The sequence below is a fragment of the Nilaparvata lugens genome, chromosome 7 (assembly GCF_014356525.2).
Source record: "Nilaparvata lugens isolate BPH chromosome 7, ASM1435652v1, whole genome shotgun sequence".
Taxonomy (NCBI): domain Eukaryota; kingdom Metazoa; phylum Arthropoda; class Insecta; order Hemiptera; family Delphacidae; genus Nilaparvata; species Nilaparvata lugens.
Genome location: NC_052510.1, coordinates 35,055,921 through 35,078,807, shown reverse-complemented (window position 1 = coordinate 35,078,807; position 22,887 = coordinate 35,055,921). Strand labels below are relative to the sequence as shown.

The 22,887-nt window shown below is 34.5% G+C and overlaps 1 protein-coding gene across 3 annotated transcripts in view; it reads left to right on the top strand.

The window, feature by feature from the left end:
- The window catches only part of LOC111051052 (bromodomain and WD repeat-containing protein 3), a 124,336-nt gene extending 101,904 nt beyond the window's left edge, over positions 1-22,432 (top strand). For all 3 annotated transcript variants that reach the window (XM_039432624.1, XM_039432623.1, XM_039432622.1), the window contains 5 exons: positions 6,840-7,175; positions 8,072-8,212; positions 17,335-17,463; positions 17,848-18,135; positions 20,604-22,432. In XM_039432624.1, the coding sequence (XP_039288558.1) occupies positions 6,840-7,175; positions 8,072-8,212; positions 17,335-17,463; positions 17,848-18,135; positions 20,604-21,256 (1,547 nt within the window). In that variant the 3' untranslated portion in view covers positions 21,257-22,432. The remainder of the gene's footprint in view (positions 1-6,839; positions 7,176-8,071; positions 8,213-17,334; positions 17,464-17,847; positions 18,136-20,603) is intronic.
- Positions 22,433-22,887: the final 455 nt, after the last annotated feature.

Sequence of the window (22,887 nt, the reverse complement as noted above, 5' to 3'; positions counted from 1 at the left end):
TGAGAAATCAATCACAAAAGCTAAGAGCATGTCATTTCTTCCGTTAACCTTTGGACTGTGTATTCCAAATTAAGGTTTAGAACAGTTTTGAGCGAATGCCTGTTGTCTTTACCTATATACAATACCTATTGTATTTGTATATGAATAAATAAATAAATTAATAATGGACTGAATGCAATGGTCAACATATATTGAATCATTCCCAATAATTACTAATGAATTTTGTACAAGCACAGTTTTCTGTGAAATACTGTTAATTGCTGTAGTATTGTATTCGGAGTGCAAAGATGCGAGTGTTCATGTGATAAATTTTATGATCTTAAGAATTTGCTCAAGTGTTCAACTTGTGAGCTAGTCTACCACTTCGCGTGTGATAAATTGAAGTGGGTGAACTTCAAAAAACTGTCCAAGGAGTCTTTGAAACGTTGGAAGTGTCTAAATTGTAAATTCAGTGAATCAAAAATGCCCGACAATGAATTTCCTCTAATTTCGAACGACTTCAAAAAAGAATTATTAAATGAAGTGCGGCAAACTATCAGCCAGCCGATAATAACTTCGGAGCTTAAGAAAATCAATGAAAGTGTATCGGAGCCACGTAAGTCCATAGAATTCTTCTCAGCCAAGATTGAAGATTTTTCTAAGACGGTGGAGGAGATGAGGGATAAAAGTGCACTTCAAAAGGAAAATACGATTTTAAAATCAAATATCAGTGACTTGGAGATTCAGCTGAATGAACTGCAACAATATTCAAGAGCTAATAATATCGAAATACAGGGTATACAATCTACTGCTAATGAGGATGTGTACGAAATGATAAAACAGACTTTAAATGTTTTGAATATAGATTACAATATATCTGAGATAAATGTCGCTCACCGTTTGCCGTCATCAAAAGAGAAAATACCATCAATTATAGTTTCTTTCAACTCGAGAATTACAAAGCAGACATGGATGAAGAAATACAAAGAGATGCATGCGAAAACAAAGGCACAAGGAGGCTTTCGGACTCAACGAATCAATTAGAATCTACCGGACGGACCTGTTTATATTGTGGATAATCTTTCTCCAACATACCGAAAACTTTTGTTTGAGGCCAAACAGTTTTGTAAAATTCATGATTACAAGTTCGTGTGGGTATCAAACAATAAAATTCTTATCAGGAAGAACGAGCAGGTTAGAGCAATCAAGATTAACAGAATTTCTCAGCTTCAAAGTCTTGCCAGGCAGTCCAAATAGGATCAATGATATATTTTATCACTTGTTATTTGGTAATATGGACAATAATGTACTGGTTTTTGACGGATTTTCTCCTATCGCGCATGCAATTACTTTTTTCACTGATATTCCTGAACTTTCTGCAGACGCTGTCGGTAGTGGACTGTTTGTAAATACGATTATGATAGATAGGTGTAATCACTTGGAAGATAAGAAGAGCACCGTTGGTCGATGCTTTTTCAGAAATACTTTCTCTCTTTCAGCTATTTCGAACAATTTCACTATCTCTACCTTGATTATTATAACGTTTGTAATAATATTTTGGATTTCGATAAACACCGAATTAATCATTGTGGTGGCTATTTTAAAAATTACAATAGTAATTACAATTGTTTCAAGGCCCATATAAGGCTAAATGTCATTCTTAAAGAGATCTCTGATCTTGGAGAGAATGCATTGTATCAGTTTCATACTAATTATGGAAATAGAGGAACTTTTTGAATTGTATGATACCGATAACCATTCAACTGAAGAAATAGATGACTATCTTAACTATGTACCCTCTTGCAATATTGCTGATGTAACTTTCTATAATATATTTGTTATGAACATACGTAGTCTAAATAAAAATTTTGATGAATTGGTATGCTGCCTTCAAGACAGCAAAACTATGTATGACATAATTGTACTTACAGAAACATGGATTAGTGAGGATGCACTCTTTTCTTCCAATATTCCGGGATACAAATCGATAAATAAATGCTCTAAACTGAATAAATGGGATAGCCTATGTATATACTGTATTTTAAATATTAAAATATAGGAAACATATTAAATATGTTAAATATAGGAAAATATTAATTTTAATGTGGTAAATTGTGATATCGATGAATGTAATTCTGTTTGTCTCGATGTTAAAACTATGAGTGGGAAGTTTCTAAGATTGTTGGGAGTTTATCGTTCACCAAATAGTCAGGTTTCTGAATTCTTGGCAAGCTTAGATGACTACATAAGTAGCATTCCAAATAATACTGATGTCTGTCTGGCAGGTGACATCAACTTGAACTTAAATCACTTAGACAAATTTATTGCTGAGTATATCTATATTTTAAGTAAAAATGGTTTGAAGTCCCTTATCAATAGTAATACGAGGATCACGGAGTTCACAGCATCTTGTATCGATCACATTTTTCTAAGAACTAATGTCAGATTGGTGGTGGATATGAAGGCCAATGTTTTGAAGACTAATATCACAGATCACTTTTCGATTTCTCTTCACATTGGCTATCAGATTAACATTATCAGAGAAGAGATAGTGCCGAGGAAAGTTAGAAAAATCGATTATATCAAGCTGAGAGAGAGCCTGAGCATAGAAACTTGGTCCCAGATTTTAAATAATAACTTTGATAATATAGATAATATGATTGAACATTTCGTTAATACTCTTAACAACCACATTCAATTGTCAAGCTATGATATTTCTATATCCCACATAAATAGACCTTTGAATCCATGGATTATACCAGGACTGATAAAATCAATAAATACAAAAGATAAAATGTATAAGAAACTAAAAAGTGAACCTTTTAACTCAAAACTCAAGCAGGATCTGAAAGATTATAGGAAAATATTGGTCGAATCAATCAAAAAGGCGAAAGAAATATATTATAGAAACCAAATAAATAATTGCAAAGGAAACCCAAAATAACGTTGGAAAGGAATAAATGAAATTATCAATGGAAAGTTTGTAAAAAATGAGAAAATTAATATTGATGCCCAAACATTGAACATTTTCTTTGCTTGTGTAGGGGAATTCTAAAATCTAATAGACTAGTTGAACTAAAATATTCAAAATCTGAACATCATTTTGTAAATTGAACATCATATTCAAGGCTCCGGTCTCTCCGCTAAAAGTTGAGGGCGTAATAAAATGTCCAAAAAAAAATTCTAACCCCGGGATTGATGAAATTAGCAACATTACTCTAAAACAAATAGCTGTACAAATCTTTGCAGATTTCACTTATAATAAACACAATTTCCTTGACTGCTGAATTTCCAAAAACATTTTAAGATTGCTAGAATCAAACCAATATTTAAGAAGGGTGATAAGAATGATCCGTCAAATTATAGGCATATCAGTCTATTAAGAAACTTAGCCAAAATAACAGAAAAACTTTTATAAAAACCACCTACTGGATTATTTAACAAAGTAATATAATATATTAGAATCAAATCAATTCGGCTTTCAGAAAAACAAAAGCACAGAGGATGCACTGAGTCATTTTATAAATTTAGTGATCGGAAATATGAATAAAAATAAAAAGACAATGGCTATTTTCCTTGATTTATCAAAAGCATTTGATACAGTTCCACACTTTAACCTATTCCACAAATTGGAAAAATTGGGAATAAGAGGCGTTGCACTTGATTTGCTGAAAAGCTACTTGAATGACAGATCCCAAATTCTTTCTTTAAACAATAATTCTTTGAAAAACAATTCTTCTTTCAATTTAAATAATTCAAATACTAGTACAGTTAGTTTATCTGCCTTTGGATTGCCTCAAGGAACAGTTTCATCCCCTCTTCTTTTCCTTTTATATGTTAATGATCTCCTAAAACTATCAAACATGGAAAAATAGTGTCTTTTGCTGATGACACGGCTATTATTTTTTCCGAAGATAGCTGGAATAATGTGTATAGGGTTGCTGAAGAGGATATGAATACGATAAAACTATGTTTGGAATCAAATACACTTAGTTTAAATATAACTGAAACCAAATTTATTAGATTTGCCGCGAGTGCAGCTGGAAAGCCCAATGATGGAACAAGAATAAGGTCACACACAAACTGTGGAGACACACTTACATGCAACTGTCCCTATATTGAAGAAGTTGATGAAATAAAATATATGGGTTTAATGATTGACCAATACTTGAAGTGGAACTCCCACATAAGCTTTATTTGTAAAAAACTCAAATACATTTCCTATAAATTCTATAAAATAAATAAAATCTTAAATCTATAGTACCTTAAAATGATATATTTTGCATTTGTACAATCGTTATAGTACACATACGTTTGTACAGTATGGTATAGTCGTTTGGGGTGGGGCCTATGATAACCACATTAGTGATTTATTCATAATTCAAAAGTGCATAATGAAAACAATATTAAATAAACCTAGGCTCCATCCAAGTGGATCTCTATTTTTTGATTCCAAAGTTTTGACAGTAAGGCAACTTTATTTCAAGAGACTCTTCAAATATATAGTCAAAAATAATGATAAATTCTGTAGAATTGATAAAACATTTTACAACTTAAGACCAGACAGTTCGCTGAGGTATGTTGTTCAAGATTCTAAGTTGAGCATGTTGAGAAGACAGTTGATGTATATGAGCTCTAGATTTATTAATATAATTCCATTTGATATTCATCAAAGAGTAGATTTGAAGGGAATAGAGGATTGGATTAAGGAAAAGTATTCCTTTTCCCTGGGACCTGAATGGTGATAATAGCCTATATTTATATAAAGCAATCTCTATTTTATTTTTTGTAATTCCTGAGACCTGAATGGTAATTTTTTTTTTATCTCTGTTTTATTTTTGTTTTCCCTATTGGAAAATCTTTTTTTTTCTCTCTCTCTCAAAATTAGTTATCACTCTTTTGTTTTTTTGCAGTGAAGTATTTTTTTTCTTGCCATCAACTCGATTTCTTATTGTAAATTATATTCTGTTTTTAACTTTTATTTTAAATCGGACTTTTTGCGACTCCCACCAGCGGTCAAAGACTTTTCTTTTTGCTGGTGGTGCCTGAAAATGTTTTTTTCTTGGTAGTTAATTTTATTTTATTTTCTTGTAATAAGTGTTGATTTATTAACCTTGATTTGTTGCATTGTTAAATACTGGCAATAAAGAATTGAATTGAATTGATTATTCAAGAATTCCCAAGAGCACATCTATAACTGGTATTGAACTTTGAAATCTTTTTTTGTGAGAACTGTGCTTGTACAAGATTCATTCAAGATCGGAAATGATTCTATATATTATGTTCAACATTGCTTTCAGTCCAGAATAACAGAAGAAATGCCATGCACTTGACTTTTGTGGTTGATTATTGAAGAATTACCCATAGGATGACTACTACAAATATTGAACTTTGATATTTTTTTCGTGAAAACTGTGCTTGTACAAAATTCATTCGTGATCAGGAATGATTCTATATATGTTAAACATTGCATTCAGTCCAGAATAACATAAGAAATGCCATGCACTTGACTTTTGTAGTTGATTATTCAAGAATTCCCAAGAGGATACCTATAACTGGTATTAAACTTTGGAATTTTTATTCGTGAAAACTGTGCTTGTACAAATTTCATCCAAGATCAGAAATGATTCAATATATTTTCACCATTGCATTCAGTCCAGAATAACAGAAGAAATGCCATGCACTAGACTTTTATGGTTGATTATTCAAGAATTCCCCATAGTATCACTACTACGAATATTGAACTTTGAAATTTCTTCTCATGAATACTGTGCTTGTGCAAAATTCAACCGTTATCACGAATGATGCTATTTATGTTCAACATTGCATTCAGTCTAAAATAACATGAGAATGCAATGCACTTGACCTTTGTGGTTGATTATTCAAGAATTCTATAGAGTACTAATATTGAACTTTGAAGATTTTTTTCGTGAAAACTGTGCTTGTACAAAACTCATTCTTGATCTAAAATGATTCGATATGTATCACAAATTGCATTCAGTCCAGAATAACAGAAGAAATGTTATCCACTTGACCTTTGTGGGTGATTATTCAAGAATTCCTAGTGGACTTCAAATCTAGTATTGAGCTTTCAAACTTTATTTCATGAATTCTGTGCTTATTAAAAATTCATTCTAGGTCAGAAATGATTCGATATGTATCAAACATTGCATTCAGTCTGAAATAACATGAGAAATGCGATGTGACTTGATGTTCAAGAGAACTACTATCACTAATATTGAACTTTGGAATTTTTCCGTGAAAACTGTGCTTGTACATAATTTATTTGTGGTTGAAGATGATTCAATAGATCATGTTTTCGACTTGGATACAATATTTTAGTCATTCGAAGTAATACAAACCGTATTATCACGCCTGCATATACTGCCTGCATGAGCGGTAGCGTAGCTGGCAGGTAGCCAGCATAGGGAAATAATCAATTATATGTATGACCTTGACTCCATCTTCAAAAGCGTCTAAAAAAACGGTGCTTGTACAAAATTCAATTTTTGCATATTCAGACGACACAAAATTCGTAGTTTATTGTCAATTTTTTTCGGATTTTCTCTGACATGTGCACTACAAGTTCACACTTCCAGCATAGGGAAATTAGCTTTGGAATATGACCTTGACCGCGACTTCAAATGCCTGTAAAAAAACGGTGCTTGTACAAAATTTAATTTTTGGATATTCTGCCAACACAAAATTTGTAGTTTATTGTCAAAATTTTTTCGCACTACAAGTTCACGGAGCTAATCATTATTCATGAGGCAAACTGTTATATCGTTTGATTTTTGTGTAGTAAAAATGCGAATAAGTGCTGTCTGCTCTCTAAATTCAGTTTAATTGATTTATTTCAGAAGTGAATGGCTATGCGAAACAAAGACCCAAGCGAAGTGGGTCAACGAAAAAGCAGCTGAAATTTGCCGACGAAGGTGTCGCGGAGGAGGAATCAGATGATGCCGGAGAAGGCACAAGTGGAATGTTCAACGACCATAATTACATGCGCAAAAGTGCCGGAGAGAGAGAACACAAGTCTCAGCTACGTAAGAAACGTCCGAAGCCGAATTCGGATAGTGACAATGGCCTTGCCGAAAGCTCGTCGCACCGGCCGCAGCGCTCTGTCAAACGAAAGAATTATGCAGCCATGGTGGCGAGTGCTAGTGACTCGGCCGATGATGGCAAACCCAAGCCACGTTAGTATTCTAGTCATAATCATAATTAACTGTTCAACTTATAAATCGTAATTATCTTCAAAAAATTGGTAAAAGTAAGAAACGTATAACTTGTCACGAAGTTATATTATGAATTGCACCTTTTAGGTCACATCACGAAGCTCATATAATCTAAAGTCCATTGCTAATAATTTTGCTGCATGCTTTTTTACAGCCAATTTCGATATTACTATCAAGTTTTATCAGGTATCTGAACTTTATCGATAGAAATCATAACCCCTATAAATCTACAAAATGTATGGATTCAGGGCTGCTTTCTTTTATTTATAAAATAGAATTATAGTACACTTGGAAATTAATAAAATAATAAGTTATAATTTGTATTCTTAATCTATTATTTATTATTTTCAAATGGTACTATAATTCTTCTTTATAAATGAACTACAAAATGTAATAATGGCACTTTTATAAATATAGAGATTTTTCTCATTTGATTGCTTCTTTAATGAGTAGCACTCCTTTGAATTGAAAGTGGTGATTTTAAATGCTGTGTTTCAGTTATCCTAAAATTGATGTTTCTTCTAGTTGTCTATGTTGCATTGTCTATTGCATATTGAATTGTACCTTTTAGGCCATATCACGAAGCTCATATAATCTAACTTCCACTGCTAAGAATTTTGCTGCATGCTTTTTTACAGCCAATTTCGATATTACTATCAAGTTTAATCTGAACTTTATCGATAGAAATCATAACCCCGATGTGAATTAAAACCATTGTATAATGTGGATTCTTTTGTATAACCACTTTCTCTAAAGAGCAGTAACCTTCTGCTTTGAACAAATTTATCGTCAATGAAATGATAATTTTTAAAAGGAAAAATATTTCTTCGTACTAGCCTATCTGAAATTCTTTCTAGGCTCTTCAACGCACTCTACTGATCTCAAAAGCAGGGGAAAGAGCATCAAGAAGAGGAGTTTACCATCGCCTAAAAAAGATGTCAATAGAACGGCCTCACTGCCCAGATCGTCAGCGGTAGTCTACCCTCAATCAACTAGTCGTATGTGTCACTGCTACAATCCATTATATTTCTAATATTCACTTGAAATAATTGAAGTAATGCTCGGTTTTTCAGTCGGTCCATAAACTGTTTATCCATTCAATAACTTTATTGAATCGATAAACATGAGAAATGCGTTTTTGTAACGCTCCATAAACTTATTAAATCCATAAATCTCTCGATAAACTTTAGTGCCAAAATCCAGCCTATAAATATTTATGGAATGGATAAATGTGTCAAATTTCGTTCGGAATGGATCAAATTTTTGGTTGCAATCGAAAAATTAAGTTACAAAATTAAACTAAAATTAGTGTAGGTCACCAGTATTTTAAAAATAAAAAATAATCAAAGCTGCACTATATTTAGCATTGCTAGCCCTTATCTGGTGTCAGCCATCTTGCTTTGGAGACATCAGCCAAAAGATGTCAGTACCGTAGGGATTAACCTCGCAACAAGCAGCATGGAATAAACAACCAAGATTTGGTTGGTTACCATAACATCAAGGCCCGGTTGCACAAAAGCCGGTTAGATTATAACCGTGATTAATGTTACAAGAACCAATCAGAGAAGGCCTTTTTGATAAGTCGGCTTCTCTGATTGGCTCTCGTGGGATTAATCACAATAAAAATTTAACCGGCTTTTGTGCAACCGGCATCAAGTTTCTTTACGAAAGTGGCCGGATTGGGATCATGCCATGTTGCCAGATTCATTGAACAGATAAATCGTTCCTTAGCTATGGATTATATAAATATGTTTAAGAAACCAATAAAAATGTATTAAATACGTATAAAGTTATTGTGCCATATGAATAAAGTTGAGCGCTTATACTTCTAAAATATGGAGCATTTGCTTCATTTTCTATGAATAAACGTGAGCAAAACCTTTTGCTCATGCTCATCAAAAAAATAGTTTGAGCATTTGCTCAAAAGTAAAAGCTTTTGCTCAAAATTGTATGAATAAACTAGAGCATTTGCTCAACTTTTGAAGCAAATGCTTAAAAAAAGGTGAGTCTAGTCCAGAGCAGCTTATCACCTTTTGCTCATAGTGAAATGGCTCAACTAATTCATATGAGGAAGAGGAAACTATACCAGATACGATCACAACCAATAGTTGAGAACTATAATACTCTTTTTAGATTCAACCATTATACATATCACCATTATCCCTACAAAAAAATAAATACAAATGATAGCTACCTGTTATAAAGATAGCATCACAAAATAGGAAATAGGTATTTAAGAAGATGAAAGTGTAGACGATTATAAGAAGGCTATTGATATTATAAGAATATGCTGAAGATTATTATAGAGATGACATTTTTCACGCTATTATTTCAAAATTCTAAACTAACCTAAAACTCTATTCATAAATAGAAAACCAAGAGCAGACGACGCAAACACAAGCGGTGCACCCTATTTGCATATTTAGCGCTTCCGTGAGCTATAAAAACAAACTAAGGCTACAAAAGCGAATCAGCTGATGAAAAATCTCTAAAATACGTGAGCATTTGCTCCAGAGTTCAGGAGCATAAGGTAAGAGTAAAAGGTAAAGCTTATTCATATAAAAATGAGCAAATGCTTTTGCTTCTACCTTTTGCTCATGAGCAAAACCTTATGCTCCATGCTCTTGCTCATGAGCATTTGCTCTGGTTTTATTCATATGGGCCATTGAATCAATAGCTATAGCGTTGTTTATTGAACGACTGAGAAACCGGGCATAAGTGTTATCCATTTTGATAAGTAGCAGTCTGTTAACGGTCTCACTAGGTATTGGGTATTAGGTTCATGAAAACCTATCTGAGAAAACAAACAGTTCAATTTACTATTTGGGTTGATGGTAATCCTTTGTTTCCCGAATCATCCTTTCTCAGTATGTTCCAGCATAATAACTGGATATCTCTCTTCCAAAATCTCTTCTGCGGCTTATCCTCTTATTGCAGATCGTCATAAGCTTTAATCTTTTCAACTATTCAAATCTTATAATTATCTCATCATCTTCTGTCACCTACCAATTAAGTGATATGCTATTGTATAATTCTTTGTTTTCAATTTTCACATTCAATCCGTTGTACAGAATTTTAACTAAATTCCTGGGCAATATAACTCAGGTCTACTTAGCTATTTATTCATCTTTAGTTATTTTTTTCATATCAACTTAGCTTCTTTTTTCGCTCAATACAGTTTATATTGGAGTGATATTCGTCATGCGTGGTGGCATAATAGATTTAAATAATTCATTCTGTAAATTACAATGACCAATTCAATAAAATGAACTATGGGCCGGTTTCCGAGCTCGGGATTTAGCCAAGTTCTAGACTTTGAGCTTGAACAGCTGGAGTCAGAATATTGGCTCTCCGAAACGGGGCGCAGTCGTAGTACACGTTTAAATTAAATTTCGAAAAACTATAAAATTGAACCCAAAATAAAATGAAGAGATAACTTAATAGTTTCAGCTATTTTGAATTATTAAGGATTGTTTTATTTCGTCAAGGAAAAACGTTTCCAATTATAGAAATAAGAAAATAAATATTATCATAAAAACTGCGACTACGCCCCGTTTCGGAAAGCCAATTTTCTGACTCCAGCTAATTAAAGTCTAGAACTTGACTAAGGCCCGTCGCAAAGTAGACCCGCGCTGATAGACCCGCCACTGCAACCCACGCCGTGGAAAGTTTTATAAAAGCATTGCTAGCAATGGTGCGCTGCAACTGCACCCAGACGAGAACATTCCACTAAATTAATATACACGCGTGGATCGGTTTGTGATTCGTTCACAGGTTTCGTGGAACTTGGGTCACTCGTTCGTTGTACTGCCCATGCCTTCAACAAGCGCATGCGCCGTCAACTACATCTCTAATAAAAATCATATGTACACCGATAGGCGACACTACATGTTTCTAGCATGTCGAAAATTTCATGTTTTCTGCTCGAAATGTTCAATGAACATAATCATTAATTAAATAATAACTATGGGTCGGATAAAAATTATCCAGACATCAATAGTAAGAGGACATTCTTATATTGTCTCACAATATGTCTAAATTATTTTATACCTACAAACTATACTCTGCCGGCTTTTTTCTGCTATACTCGGCTTTTGTCGAGTTTTTCGGCTATACTCGGCTTTTGTCGAGGTAGCCATGCTCCACGCTACCGTGGGTTCACTCTGCATTGACAGACCCAGCCCGTGTGGGTTCGCTTGACCTTGAACATGGATAAGCGTGGGTCGTGGACTACTTGGGTGTACTTTGCGGCGGGCCTAAATCCCGATATCGGAAACCGGCCCTATATGTTTTAAATACCTATAAATTGTCAAGTTTAGATATTTAAGTGATTTTGTACTAGCCTCTTTTCATGTGGAATATATATTTCCAATGAACCAAAATTATTGTCAATTTGTCAATCACAGATTTATCGTTCATATAGATATCAAATCAAATGATCTTTATCTTTATTCACAAAAAAGGTAATACAGCAGCAGAAACATTATATAAATAGTGAATATCCCCCACAAAGACAACAAGTCTGGGTGTGGGGAATGAGCACCGTGAACTGCATTATAACAACTGACAGTTGAAGATTTACAATAAAAAAACAATAGAATAAGTAAAGTAGAGTAAATAAATAAAAAAGCATCTTTAAAGGATGTGGATGTATCTAGATCGATATATCATGAAATTTAAGATGTTCAGATGTTTTCTAGTTCCCTTCACTTGTTCCAATTGTAAGAAAATCAATAGACCGGCAAATCATGAAGCAAATGATGCCAAATGCCAATGTTACAAAAAGGCTTCGCAACAAGTAATTGACAGAACTAATTATGGGATTGTTTGAAAAATTGAAAAATAGAATTTTTAACCATGAAATACAAAGTAAAGTGAATATTGGAAAAGTGAATCAATCATCTTTGAAAATCATTGAATGATCTAAATAGATTGAACGTAAATAATCAAACAGAAAAATTATAGTATCATTGATAAATAATTATGGAAAATACTCAGACATCAATTTATCTTTATAAAAAGAAAGTTAAAAAGGTAAAAAGAAAGTTCGAGTGTCAGATGGATTGTCACATTTACTACAATCGAAATCGCTGACGCTCGAAGAATGGAATAACCTTGATTCTATTTATTGCCAAAATAGAGTCACATCTGTTTTATTTCAATCTATAAACAAACCTGACAAACAAACTGTACGTAACTTCTTGCTACCAGTGAGTAATGAAAATGTTCTAGAGAAAACTAAGAAAATATTATCTATATATAAAAGCGAAATGGCACTCACTCACTCACTCACTCACTCACTGGCATAACTAAAAATCTACCGGGCCAAAAATGTTCAAATTTGGTAGGTATGTTCAGTTGGCCCTTTAGAGGCGCACTAAGAAATCTTTTGGCAATATTTCAACTCTAAGGGTTGTTTTTAAGGGTTTAAAGTTCGTCTTTTAGCATGTATATTCTTCTTCTCCCAATCTCTTAATTAGAATTGAAATTTCCATATCATATGTTACTATAGAACTATAATCTAGATAGAGTACCTCTTCGAAACAGTTGTTAACTGGCAACTAAATCAATAATTTTGTCAGGTTGGCATTAAGTTGAGTTGATTTTGTTAGGTTGGCACCAAGTTGAAGATTTAAATGAATTTATCGCGGAAAAATTGATTGGGCACTGCTACTTCAATCCTGGGAATATTATATTACTAGCCGTCAGGCTCGCTTCGCTCGCCATATCTGTTTAGCCAGATCCCCGACTGGATTGTCCTATTATAATATGATAAAAATGAAAAAATGCAGGTGAGCGAAGCGAGCCTGCTGATCTTATTCTTGGACGATCCAGTCGGGGGTCCAGGGGGCGGAGCCCCCTGGCTAGACGGATATGGCGAGCGAAGCGAGCCTGACGGCTAGTCAAAGATAAATGAGTGGGCATCAAATAATTACCCACTTGTCGTAGGCATAGATGAATTTAGTCAGCTTGATGATATATCATCTGTTAAGTTGCTCAGCTTCATCTTATCAACTGGTCATTTGAAATATATTATTCTTTCATCGAGGCACTGGTAGTATGAATTTTCTTGATATTCCCGAAACAGAAAGACCGGACGAGAACGAATGTCCAAAAGGCTATCTACCAGAAGATGATAGGACCAATAGCTTTGTCAATTGTATGATAGAACTGAGAAATCTTTTACAGCAATACGATATAGTCAATGGAACAATTTTCAAAGAAGTTTTACTGACACTCCAAAGCACAAATATACATGATTCTTCGGCAGTTTTCAGAGATATTCATTTGAGGGGTATTAATGTGTATAAAAACGAACTGAAAATGCTTTTTAAACCAACTAGTTCAAAATACAGAATGGGGTTCAGTCTTGAAGGAGGCGGAATTTATGTACCTTTTGATAAACACTCTCACCGGGTTAAAACTAACGAAAAATATATTATTGTTAGTAGAGATACTCAAGTGATGTTGAATGAGGATTGATGGTGCTATCAAGAAATTTAATATAGCAAAATGTGAATTACCAAAGGTCAAATGGATAGATGGTGTTCCCGGTAGTGGAAAAACACAACTAATAATAGAAAAGCATGAGCCATTGAAAGAACTCATATCAACTCAAACAATGGCAGCAGTTAGAGAAATAAGAGTATCCATAAAAAAATTCGAGAATAAATATAGTTCTATAATCAATTTTAATATTGAACAGTGTCGTCATTTCTGATAAATGGACAATACAAAAAGAAATATAATCGTGTGTTTATCGATGAGACAGAACTAATGCTCGCAGGCTTCGTAGGATTCGTCTCCGCGTCGACGGGCGCTGATGAAATAATTCTGTTTGATGATTCGAGACAAATTTCGTACATTGAGAGAAGTGATTTATCGGCAATATGGAAACATTTTTCTGTGGTTTCGGACCTAAATCATTACCAATCAGTCTCTAACAGATGCCCAATGGACGTAAGCTGCCTACTGTCGAATTACTGCAAGGATATCTGCACGAGGAACAAGATTGTACGCTCAATCATGCCAACAATCAGTAACGGAGGCTATCATCAACTACTAGGACCAGAGACATTAATCCTTACATTTACACAGGCTGAGAAGCAAATGGTGATGGAAGCAGTGAATAATAAGGCTCCTGTCGGTTCACTTAAGGTACACACAATACATGAAGCTCATGGTCTAACATTCAAAGATGTTGTATTGGTGAGGAAAAGTATAAAGCCGTTAAATATCAGTATCCAACATGTGATTGTTGCACTGAGTAGGCATACCCGGTCTTTCGATACTTAACAATAGGGGAAGAAGATTTTATGATGTCATTTACGAGGAAAATACAAGATATCGAGGACGAGGATATTATTAATTGATATATAAATAACTACAAATTTTCAATGAACAATGATGTTCTATCATTGGGAGAAGAAACTAGAGGTTTTCGAGGAGATATATGATGTATCTGTTAATCAAGCAAACAAATTGGTAAGATTGCTTGAAGAGTACAACTTGAAGATTTTCTGTCTCAATATAAGAAGTGTAAGAAAAAACTTTAATCAATTAGTGGTACAACTGCAAGATATGTCTGTAGAATTCGATGTTATTGTTCTTACTGAATGCTGGATAAAAAATGATAATATCCCACAACACATGGAGAATTACAATACAATTTCTTCGGCAAACAATCCACTCCAAAATTATGGAATCATCTACATCAAGAAATGCTTCAATATATCTTGTTCCGAATTAATAGTTAGACAGGCAAATGTACTGAATTTGAATTTGGAAACAAGAAACAACTGTATAACATCATTGCAATTTACAGATCTCATCATGACATAACAGATTTTTTATGTGATATGAGACAAGTTCTGGATAACCTGCAACGTAATCAAGTCATATGTTTTGGAGCTATTAATATAAACACACAACTTCGTTACCCACATCAACAACTACAGGATTATCTGAACTTTTGTTGTGAATATGGTCTTGAACATTGTATATAAAAAAGCTACAAGGACTACTGGAAAGACAGCTTCCTGTATAGACCATATTATGATCAATGTCGAGAAGCAAGTATTACCTATAATTTATGAATCCAGCATTACAGACCACTTCAGCATAATCCTGGGATTGAAAAAAAGTACTTCTACTGATGTTAGCAGCAACGACAGCAATACACTCCGAAAATCCATAGATTTGATTAGACTGAAACTGCAACTTTCTACATAGAACTGGGAAGGCGTCATCAACGCTCAAGACACCAACATTTCCTACTAAAATTTCATCATCATCCTCAAGTAACACAAAGAAGATAATACCAACTATTACCATCAACGTAAACGTCTCAAACCTATCAAACCATGTATCACTAGAGGACTAGTCTCAGCTATAAGGAGAAGGGATCTGCTCAACAGAAGGAGGAAGATGCGTCCTGACGACTTCGAATTGGCACAATACTATAGACAATATCGCAACACTCTAGCAACATTAATTAAAAATACAAAGGAAGAGTATAGAACAAAACTAAATGGAGTACAGGACAATTTAAGAAAAACCTTGCAACTGATAAGGGAGGCAACATATGCAGTGAAAAGGAAAGACGATACATTAAGTAAGATCATTATTAACAACAACATCCTGTCAATCGAAAATGATCCCGGAATCATTCTTGAGAAGACTAATGAGCATTTTGCTAACATTGCAGCGAATCTAGCCAATAATGTTGCAATCACACTTGAAAATCCACTCCACATTATAAAAAACGAATATAGACCTACTATAAATTCGCCATCTTAAATGTATTTTCAACCAGTGACAGAACAGGAAGTACTGGACACTATCAATACTCTTCGAAATTATAGTTCCCCAGGGCTTGACGAAATTGACAACAGAACTCTCAAATCAGTAAAAGAGCACATTGCAATACCACTAGCGGATGTTTTCAATAAGATTCTTTCAAGGGGGGTCTTTCCAAATTCAATGAATGAGATTTGTATAAGACCCTTACATAAAGGTGGCGATAGATCTGAACTCAACAACTATAGTCCAATAGCATTAGTCAGTAATATTTCAAAGATCATTGAGAAACTTGTAAAAAAGCGATTGGTCAATTATCTTGAATCAAAGCACCTGTTGTCACCCAATCAGTATGGGTTCCGACAAAACAGATGTACAGATGATGTTATTTGAGTTGACAAGGTACGTAATTAACGATTTGGATAATGGTAGGAAATGCCTTGCAGTATTTCTGGATCTAGCAAAGGCGTTTGATACAGTATGTCATGGCATCTTACTGAGAAAGCTTCAGACTGTGGGTGTAAGAGGTTATGTTCTGTTGTCTCAGAATGGTTCAAGTCATATCTGGGAAATCGTAGGCAGAGAGTCAGGATTGGGAGAAACCTAAGTGCAGGAGATGACCTCCCAGTTAGCTTTGGAGTACCGCAAGGAACCGTTCTTGGACCTATACTCTACCTCATCTTTGTCAACGAGCTGTGCTCTATGGATGCCGGTGGCAAGATTATCGCCTTCGCCGATGACACAGCAGTATTATTCCGGGGAACCAGCTGGGATGACGTCTTCAGGTCAGCTGAACTTGTAATGGGAAACGTTACCTCCTGGCTCTTCAATAACATTCTGACGATTAATGCCTCAAAAACAAAATTTATTACTTTCTCACTGACAGATTCCAAGAAACCTTCTAAGCAGACAATCAAACTACATCATTGCGAATTGGATAGCATGAATTGTAATTTTCCTTCAATAGAGCGCACAAACAATATAAAATATTTAGGAGTCATAATAGATTAATTACTTCGCTGGGATAAACACATTTTACATCAAACGGCTAAAATCAGAAAATTTACAAATTAATCCAACTCAGGCAGCTACTATCAACAAACATGATACAAAATTTTTATTATGCAATAGTCGAGTCCATAGCAAGATATGGCCTGGGGAGCTACAAATTTCTGGCACATCGATCCTATCTTCAAGGTTCAGAAGCTAATTTGAGGATAATAAGACGCAAACATACATCCACTCTTCCCAACATTCACTCTAGGCTATAAGAGCTATTAAACAAACTTGGTACTGATCAGAATGTTTTTTGTTTTTTTAGAAAGTAAATCCCGAAGAATAAAAACACGTCCAGCGAAAAAACGAGTCAACTATGTGGAGGAAAATGGAACCATTTCATCAGATGATGAGCTGGATGATGAACACAAACTGTCGCAAAAAATCCGTCAAGGTCAGTTTTACTATGAACTAATTTGGGAATTATAGATGATATAACTGAATCAATCATACGTTAATCTCTATGAAAATAATTCCAAGGTAGTTTCTCAAAGACATGATATGTCAATTTAAGGAGTTGTTTATGGAAATTCAATGTTGAATTCTCGATTGTCTTCCTTTTAATGTTGTTTTAAAATCCCTCGAACATACTCCAACACAAAACTCAATATATAACTAATAAATTATTGCTGAATATCTATTTAAAAGTGAAAACTATGGGATTGCTCTTGAATTGCAGTATTTCAATTTATGAGTTATAAAATCATGGTTTCTTTAAGCTGTGACAACAATGTTTCATTTCGAATATTATGTTGACTTGTGTAACATTTGTTCACAGGACGAATGCAAATGAGACCACTGAAAAAGGATATTAACTACGAAGAGAATCGTGAAGCATCTTCCAGTGAAAATGATGGCGTAGCTGATGATTTCGATTACGATGAGAATGAAGATGATCAAGAGCAAGAAGTAAAGCAGGAAAATGGAGTAGAAGAAGAAAGTAGTGGTGACAAAGAAGAAGAAAATGGTGGTGACGAAGAAGAAGAAGAGATCATTGCTGTTGAAGTAGTAAAAACAAAAGTCACAGAAGAAGGTGACACAAAGCATCACAAAAACGCTAAAGACGGTAGGTAAATTATAATCTTAGTTGGTGATGAAATTTTTTTCAATGTCTTCTTGAATTATTGTCTTGTTAAATTTCCTCTCAAGTACTTTAAATTCCTTAATAATAATACAGTCCAGTCAATATAGACATAAAAAAGGGGGTGTGCTTGCAATTTATATTGTAGTTCTGAATTTTAAATATATTATTTGGATCCATGAGAGAAGTCCAGAACCAATTATTTCTTTATGCAAAATTTCCTTTTGCTAGATACAGGTTGGCCCAAAAACCTCGTATTTCCGGTTCATTTTCCAGTTCCCAGCTATTTCTGCCAAATCCAGTTATCGGACACAAAAATTTGCTAGTGCTGTTTTTTTTAAATTATTGTAGAATTCTGAATAAAATGAGATCATTCTGAACTCTATCTGCAATGAGTACTGAGTTATGATTTTTCAAAAATGAGTGAAATTTAAAGAAGAAATCAATTCTGATGAATTTTAGTTTTTGATCAACAATATCTTCAGATTGTTAGCATTTAGATGTATAATTCAAAATCCCTCTGGGCATATTTTTACAATCTAAGATCAGGTAGAGCGCTCTATCTCATATAGATTTCCAGGTACTCCTGACAACAATGCTCCTTGTATTGTGAAAAACACCTAATTTTCAGCTTCAACCATCATCACCAACTACATTGTCCTCACATTGATATTTCACACAATGACATAAGTTCATTAGATTATGTTATATGAAAATCACCTGTTAGATGCACTTCATTTCAGTATTTCCTAGTGGAGAGGCGCGCATAAAGACACCTCAAGGATCAAAATTTCAAACACTTATAACTTTTGACACAATGCTCAGATTTCATTGTACTATACTTCATTCTTCTTGGCTCGTCAAGGCGGTCCAAAATCATGCATCATAAGTCAAATTTGGTCGAAAATGGAAAATTTATTGTTGAGTGTACTTAAGCCCATATTCCAATACACAAAAATTGGCCAAAATATAGAAATTGACCATTTTTTGGAAAATTATGAGCCACCTAGCAAGTTTAATAGGGATCGCAAAATAAATCAGTGAGGTGGTATCATCATCAACTATGGTTTGCACATAAAAGATCATACCTATCTAGTAAATTTAGTATTTTACCATACTAGTGGCAAGATATTGTTACATTATACTGTTCAATTAACACAAATTTCAATCATTGTTATTGATTTTTCAGCCCATGGTAGATACAGTGGCGGTCCCAGGGGGGGATGAGATGACAGGGATACATCTCCTCCTTCTTAAATATCAAGATAAACCCCCGCCATAAAGAAATGAAAAACTATTTTATTAGTTAACATAATACTATTATCTTGAACATATTATGGAGCTCAAATAAATATGAAAATACGTTTCTAGGCTTTGAATTCCAAAAAATATGTCTCTAGGCTTTAAATTCCAAAAAAAAATTTCTGGGGGGACCCCCGGACCCCGTTTATTCTGGGGTCATTCCATACACGCAGATCCCGATATTCAGTCTGAATAACCCGAAATAACTATGCATATGGGAAATAAAGTCATTGTTGTGAAAGCTGTGGACTGTTGACGTGGTTTGCTGTGAACCGGGCAGTGTGCACAGTTTTAGAAGGCTTCCTCAATTTTTACAATCAACTGAAAATTTACACATTTAATAACAAAGTTTGTAGAAATACTGTTCATTCAATTGGTGAAAATTCCATCAAAAACATTTTTATTACTTTAGACACTGGTAATTTCTTCCAGTGAATAAATCATTTTGCACAGAATCCAAGTTGGCAGCGTAATTTAAAAAGCCTCCGTTTGATGTCGTTTCTAACCCAAGCAATCAAATCCATGGATCACTAGGCTTATGTTTCGAAATTTCATCAGTGGAAGGCATCAAGTTAAATCTCGTATCAGGTTCTTTTGGACTTTGAATACCTTTTTAGCTGCAGATGAGTTCCCCCAGTCAATTATACTATACTTCATGAATGGGAAAAATATCCATAGTATACACTCAGCAGTGACTTGAAACTTATTGCTCCTCTAATGACACGCACTGTCTTGCATTATCAAAATACACAGTGTCCCACGAAGAGGTTTACACGTTTAATTGGTTTATAAAACCAAAAACACGTTTTTTATTATGCCGCCATTTTTTTTCTACAAAGGTTAGGGAGCTGAAATTTTCCCAGAATTCTTTTAGAATCTACTTTGTAAACTGTGTAAAATTTAAGTTCGCTGCATGGATGGGCACCTATTATAAAATTAAACGTGTAAACATCTTCGAGGGACACGAATGTGTAATATGGTCCGTACACATGTTGGACAAAAAGTGACCCTTGTTTAAATGTTAAAATGGTATACCTTCTCCTCTATGCTTCGATGATATATCCTCTATGATTTCCTGCAACTTTGACAGATGCTTAGAACTAAAATAGTCATATAAGTAGTTTACTTACTTGTTCTCTTTCCTTTTCCAGCTGTTCCAAACGGTGTGGAGAATCCCAGAACAACAAGGACCAAAACGAAAGTAGTCTATAACGAAGACTACGACGATGAAGATAATGATGATGACGATGACGATGGTGACAATGATAGTGATGATGACAAGCGTAAGGTGACAAAGCCGAATCAGAGAGTGTCTAGAGCGGAACCGAGCTGCAAGTCGAAGAGAGCAAGTCGAGATGAGGAAGAGTCGGAAGACGACGATGAAAGCAGTGAAGATGATGAGGATGACGACGATTACTACACTCCGAATCGCGCCCAACACGCGAAAAAGGTGCGCGAAATAGCGAGGCGGTCCAAGTCATCAACTAGAAACAGTGACTCTAATGCTCCTAGCCGTAAGCGTCGCAAAGTCGGCTCAGAGTCAGACTCTGATAGTAATCTGCAGTGGCACGGCGGCGGTACGAGCAGTCGCCCGCACGCCGGGCGTCGGGTCAGTGAAGTGGCGTCGCCGTCCAAAGGTCGCCTCAGGCGCAGCAAACGTCCGCACAGGCCGGTTGTAGATGATGGTGACGTCACCACGGGCGAGTCACACGAGTCGGATGGAGAGTCGCCGCAGATCAGCATCAGCAGTCGTGGCCGACTCAGGAAGATCTCGCCCAGGGTGCGCGCTTTTCTGGGCGACTGATGGCGTCGCAACGTCAAGAAAAAAACGCACGTTAGTTGATGCTCAGTCACTTTCTAATGGCTGTCAAGGTGACTATTTAGTTGATGATCAACCATATCTGATTGCCGCAACAAGCAGAAAACTGTAAATAAGACCTCATGATGTTGTGTTACTTTCTAATGACAGAACAACAAAATTAATGTAAATTGTCAAAAAAGGTGACTTGTTAGCTAATCCCAAATCACTCTCCACTCATCATAGATATATGTAGATACGAACTGTCCATATCTAAAAGACCACTTTATAGTGCTTGTGCATACAACATTTATCATCTTGTTTTTCTCATGTATGCACAACGTTCTGTGATGGAAGTATCGAAGTTTAACAAGTTCCATAAGTGCTTGAACATTCGAGAACCAATTGAGAATCACTTCTTTTTGAGACAATAGAACCGTTTGATGTTATTGTTTTATTTTTGTAAAGTTATTTTTTGATTTATACAAACTGATTGATATCATATTCTTATTGTTATGAAAATCGGGTAATAAAGTCGATAGAAGGTGAAAGTCGGGTAATAAGGTAAATTTTGGGTTGTATTGCCTCGTATAGTTTTCAAGTTTTTATAAAAATTATAGAATAAAGTCTGAATAAAACTTTTTAATCTAAAATTTAGATTCAATACATCTAACAGTCAATAATATTATTTACTTGATAATAAAGTCGTGTATTAAAATTCCGAGCAGTCAAGTTTTTTCGAATAGAACAAACTTGAAAGATCACTCTATAAAATTAAACATTATTATTATTTGTTATTCTTTGAAAGTTATTACTTTTGAAATGTGTTGCATGACAGTTGAGCTGCCATTAATATTTTTTTTAAATGTTGCATATTATAAATTTTGTTTAAATTATTTAAAGCTGTTCTGTGCTGAAACTATCAGGTCAGTCAACAGCTGGGATTCGGTGTGATCTGTTGGGTAACTATCATGATGAACAATATTAATGAATAATATTACATACTTATTGGAAATTATATTGTTACCATTATCAATATAATTGTTTATTCAATTGAACATAACTAGCTTTTGTTTGTGGGTTCAATGTTTTATAGAAACGTAATATAGCAGGGCTGATTGTATTATTTGTGTCTTAAAATTATCGAATAATAAATTAAAATCTATACTTATAAAATTCTTATCTCACTGATCACGATTTCTGGAAAACTACAGGATGGATTGCAACAAAACTTGGAATATAGCTTCCTCATACGTCCTAGGTGCTCACTAAGAAATCTTTTGGTGATATTTCAACTCTAAGGGTGGTTTTTAAGGGTGTAAAGTTCGTCTTTTAGCATGTATATTCTTCTTTTCCCAATCTCTTAATTATAATTGAAATGTCCTTATCATATGTTACTATAGAACTATAATCTAGAGAGAGTACCTCTTCAAAACAGTTGTTGACTACTGGCAACTAAATTAATAATTTTGTCAGGTTGGCATTAAGTTGAGATGACTTCATTAGGTTGGCACTAATCTGAAGAACTAATTAAAATGCATTTATCGAGAACAAATATTGATTGGGCACTGCTGCTTCAATCGGAGCTATACCTTGGAGTTTAGATAATTTTTATTTTTCATAAAACAAACTTTTAT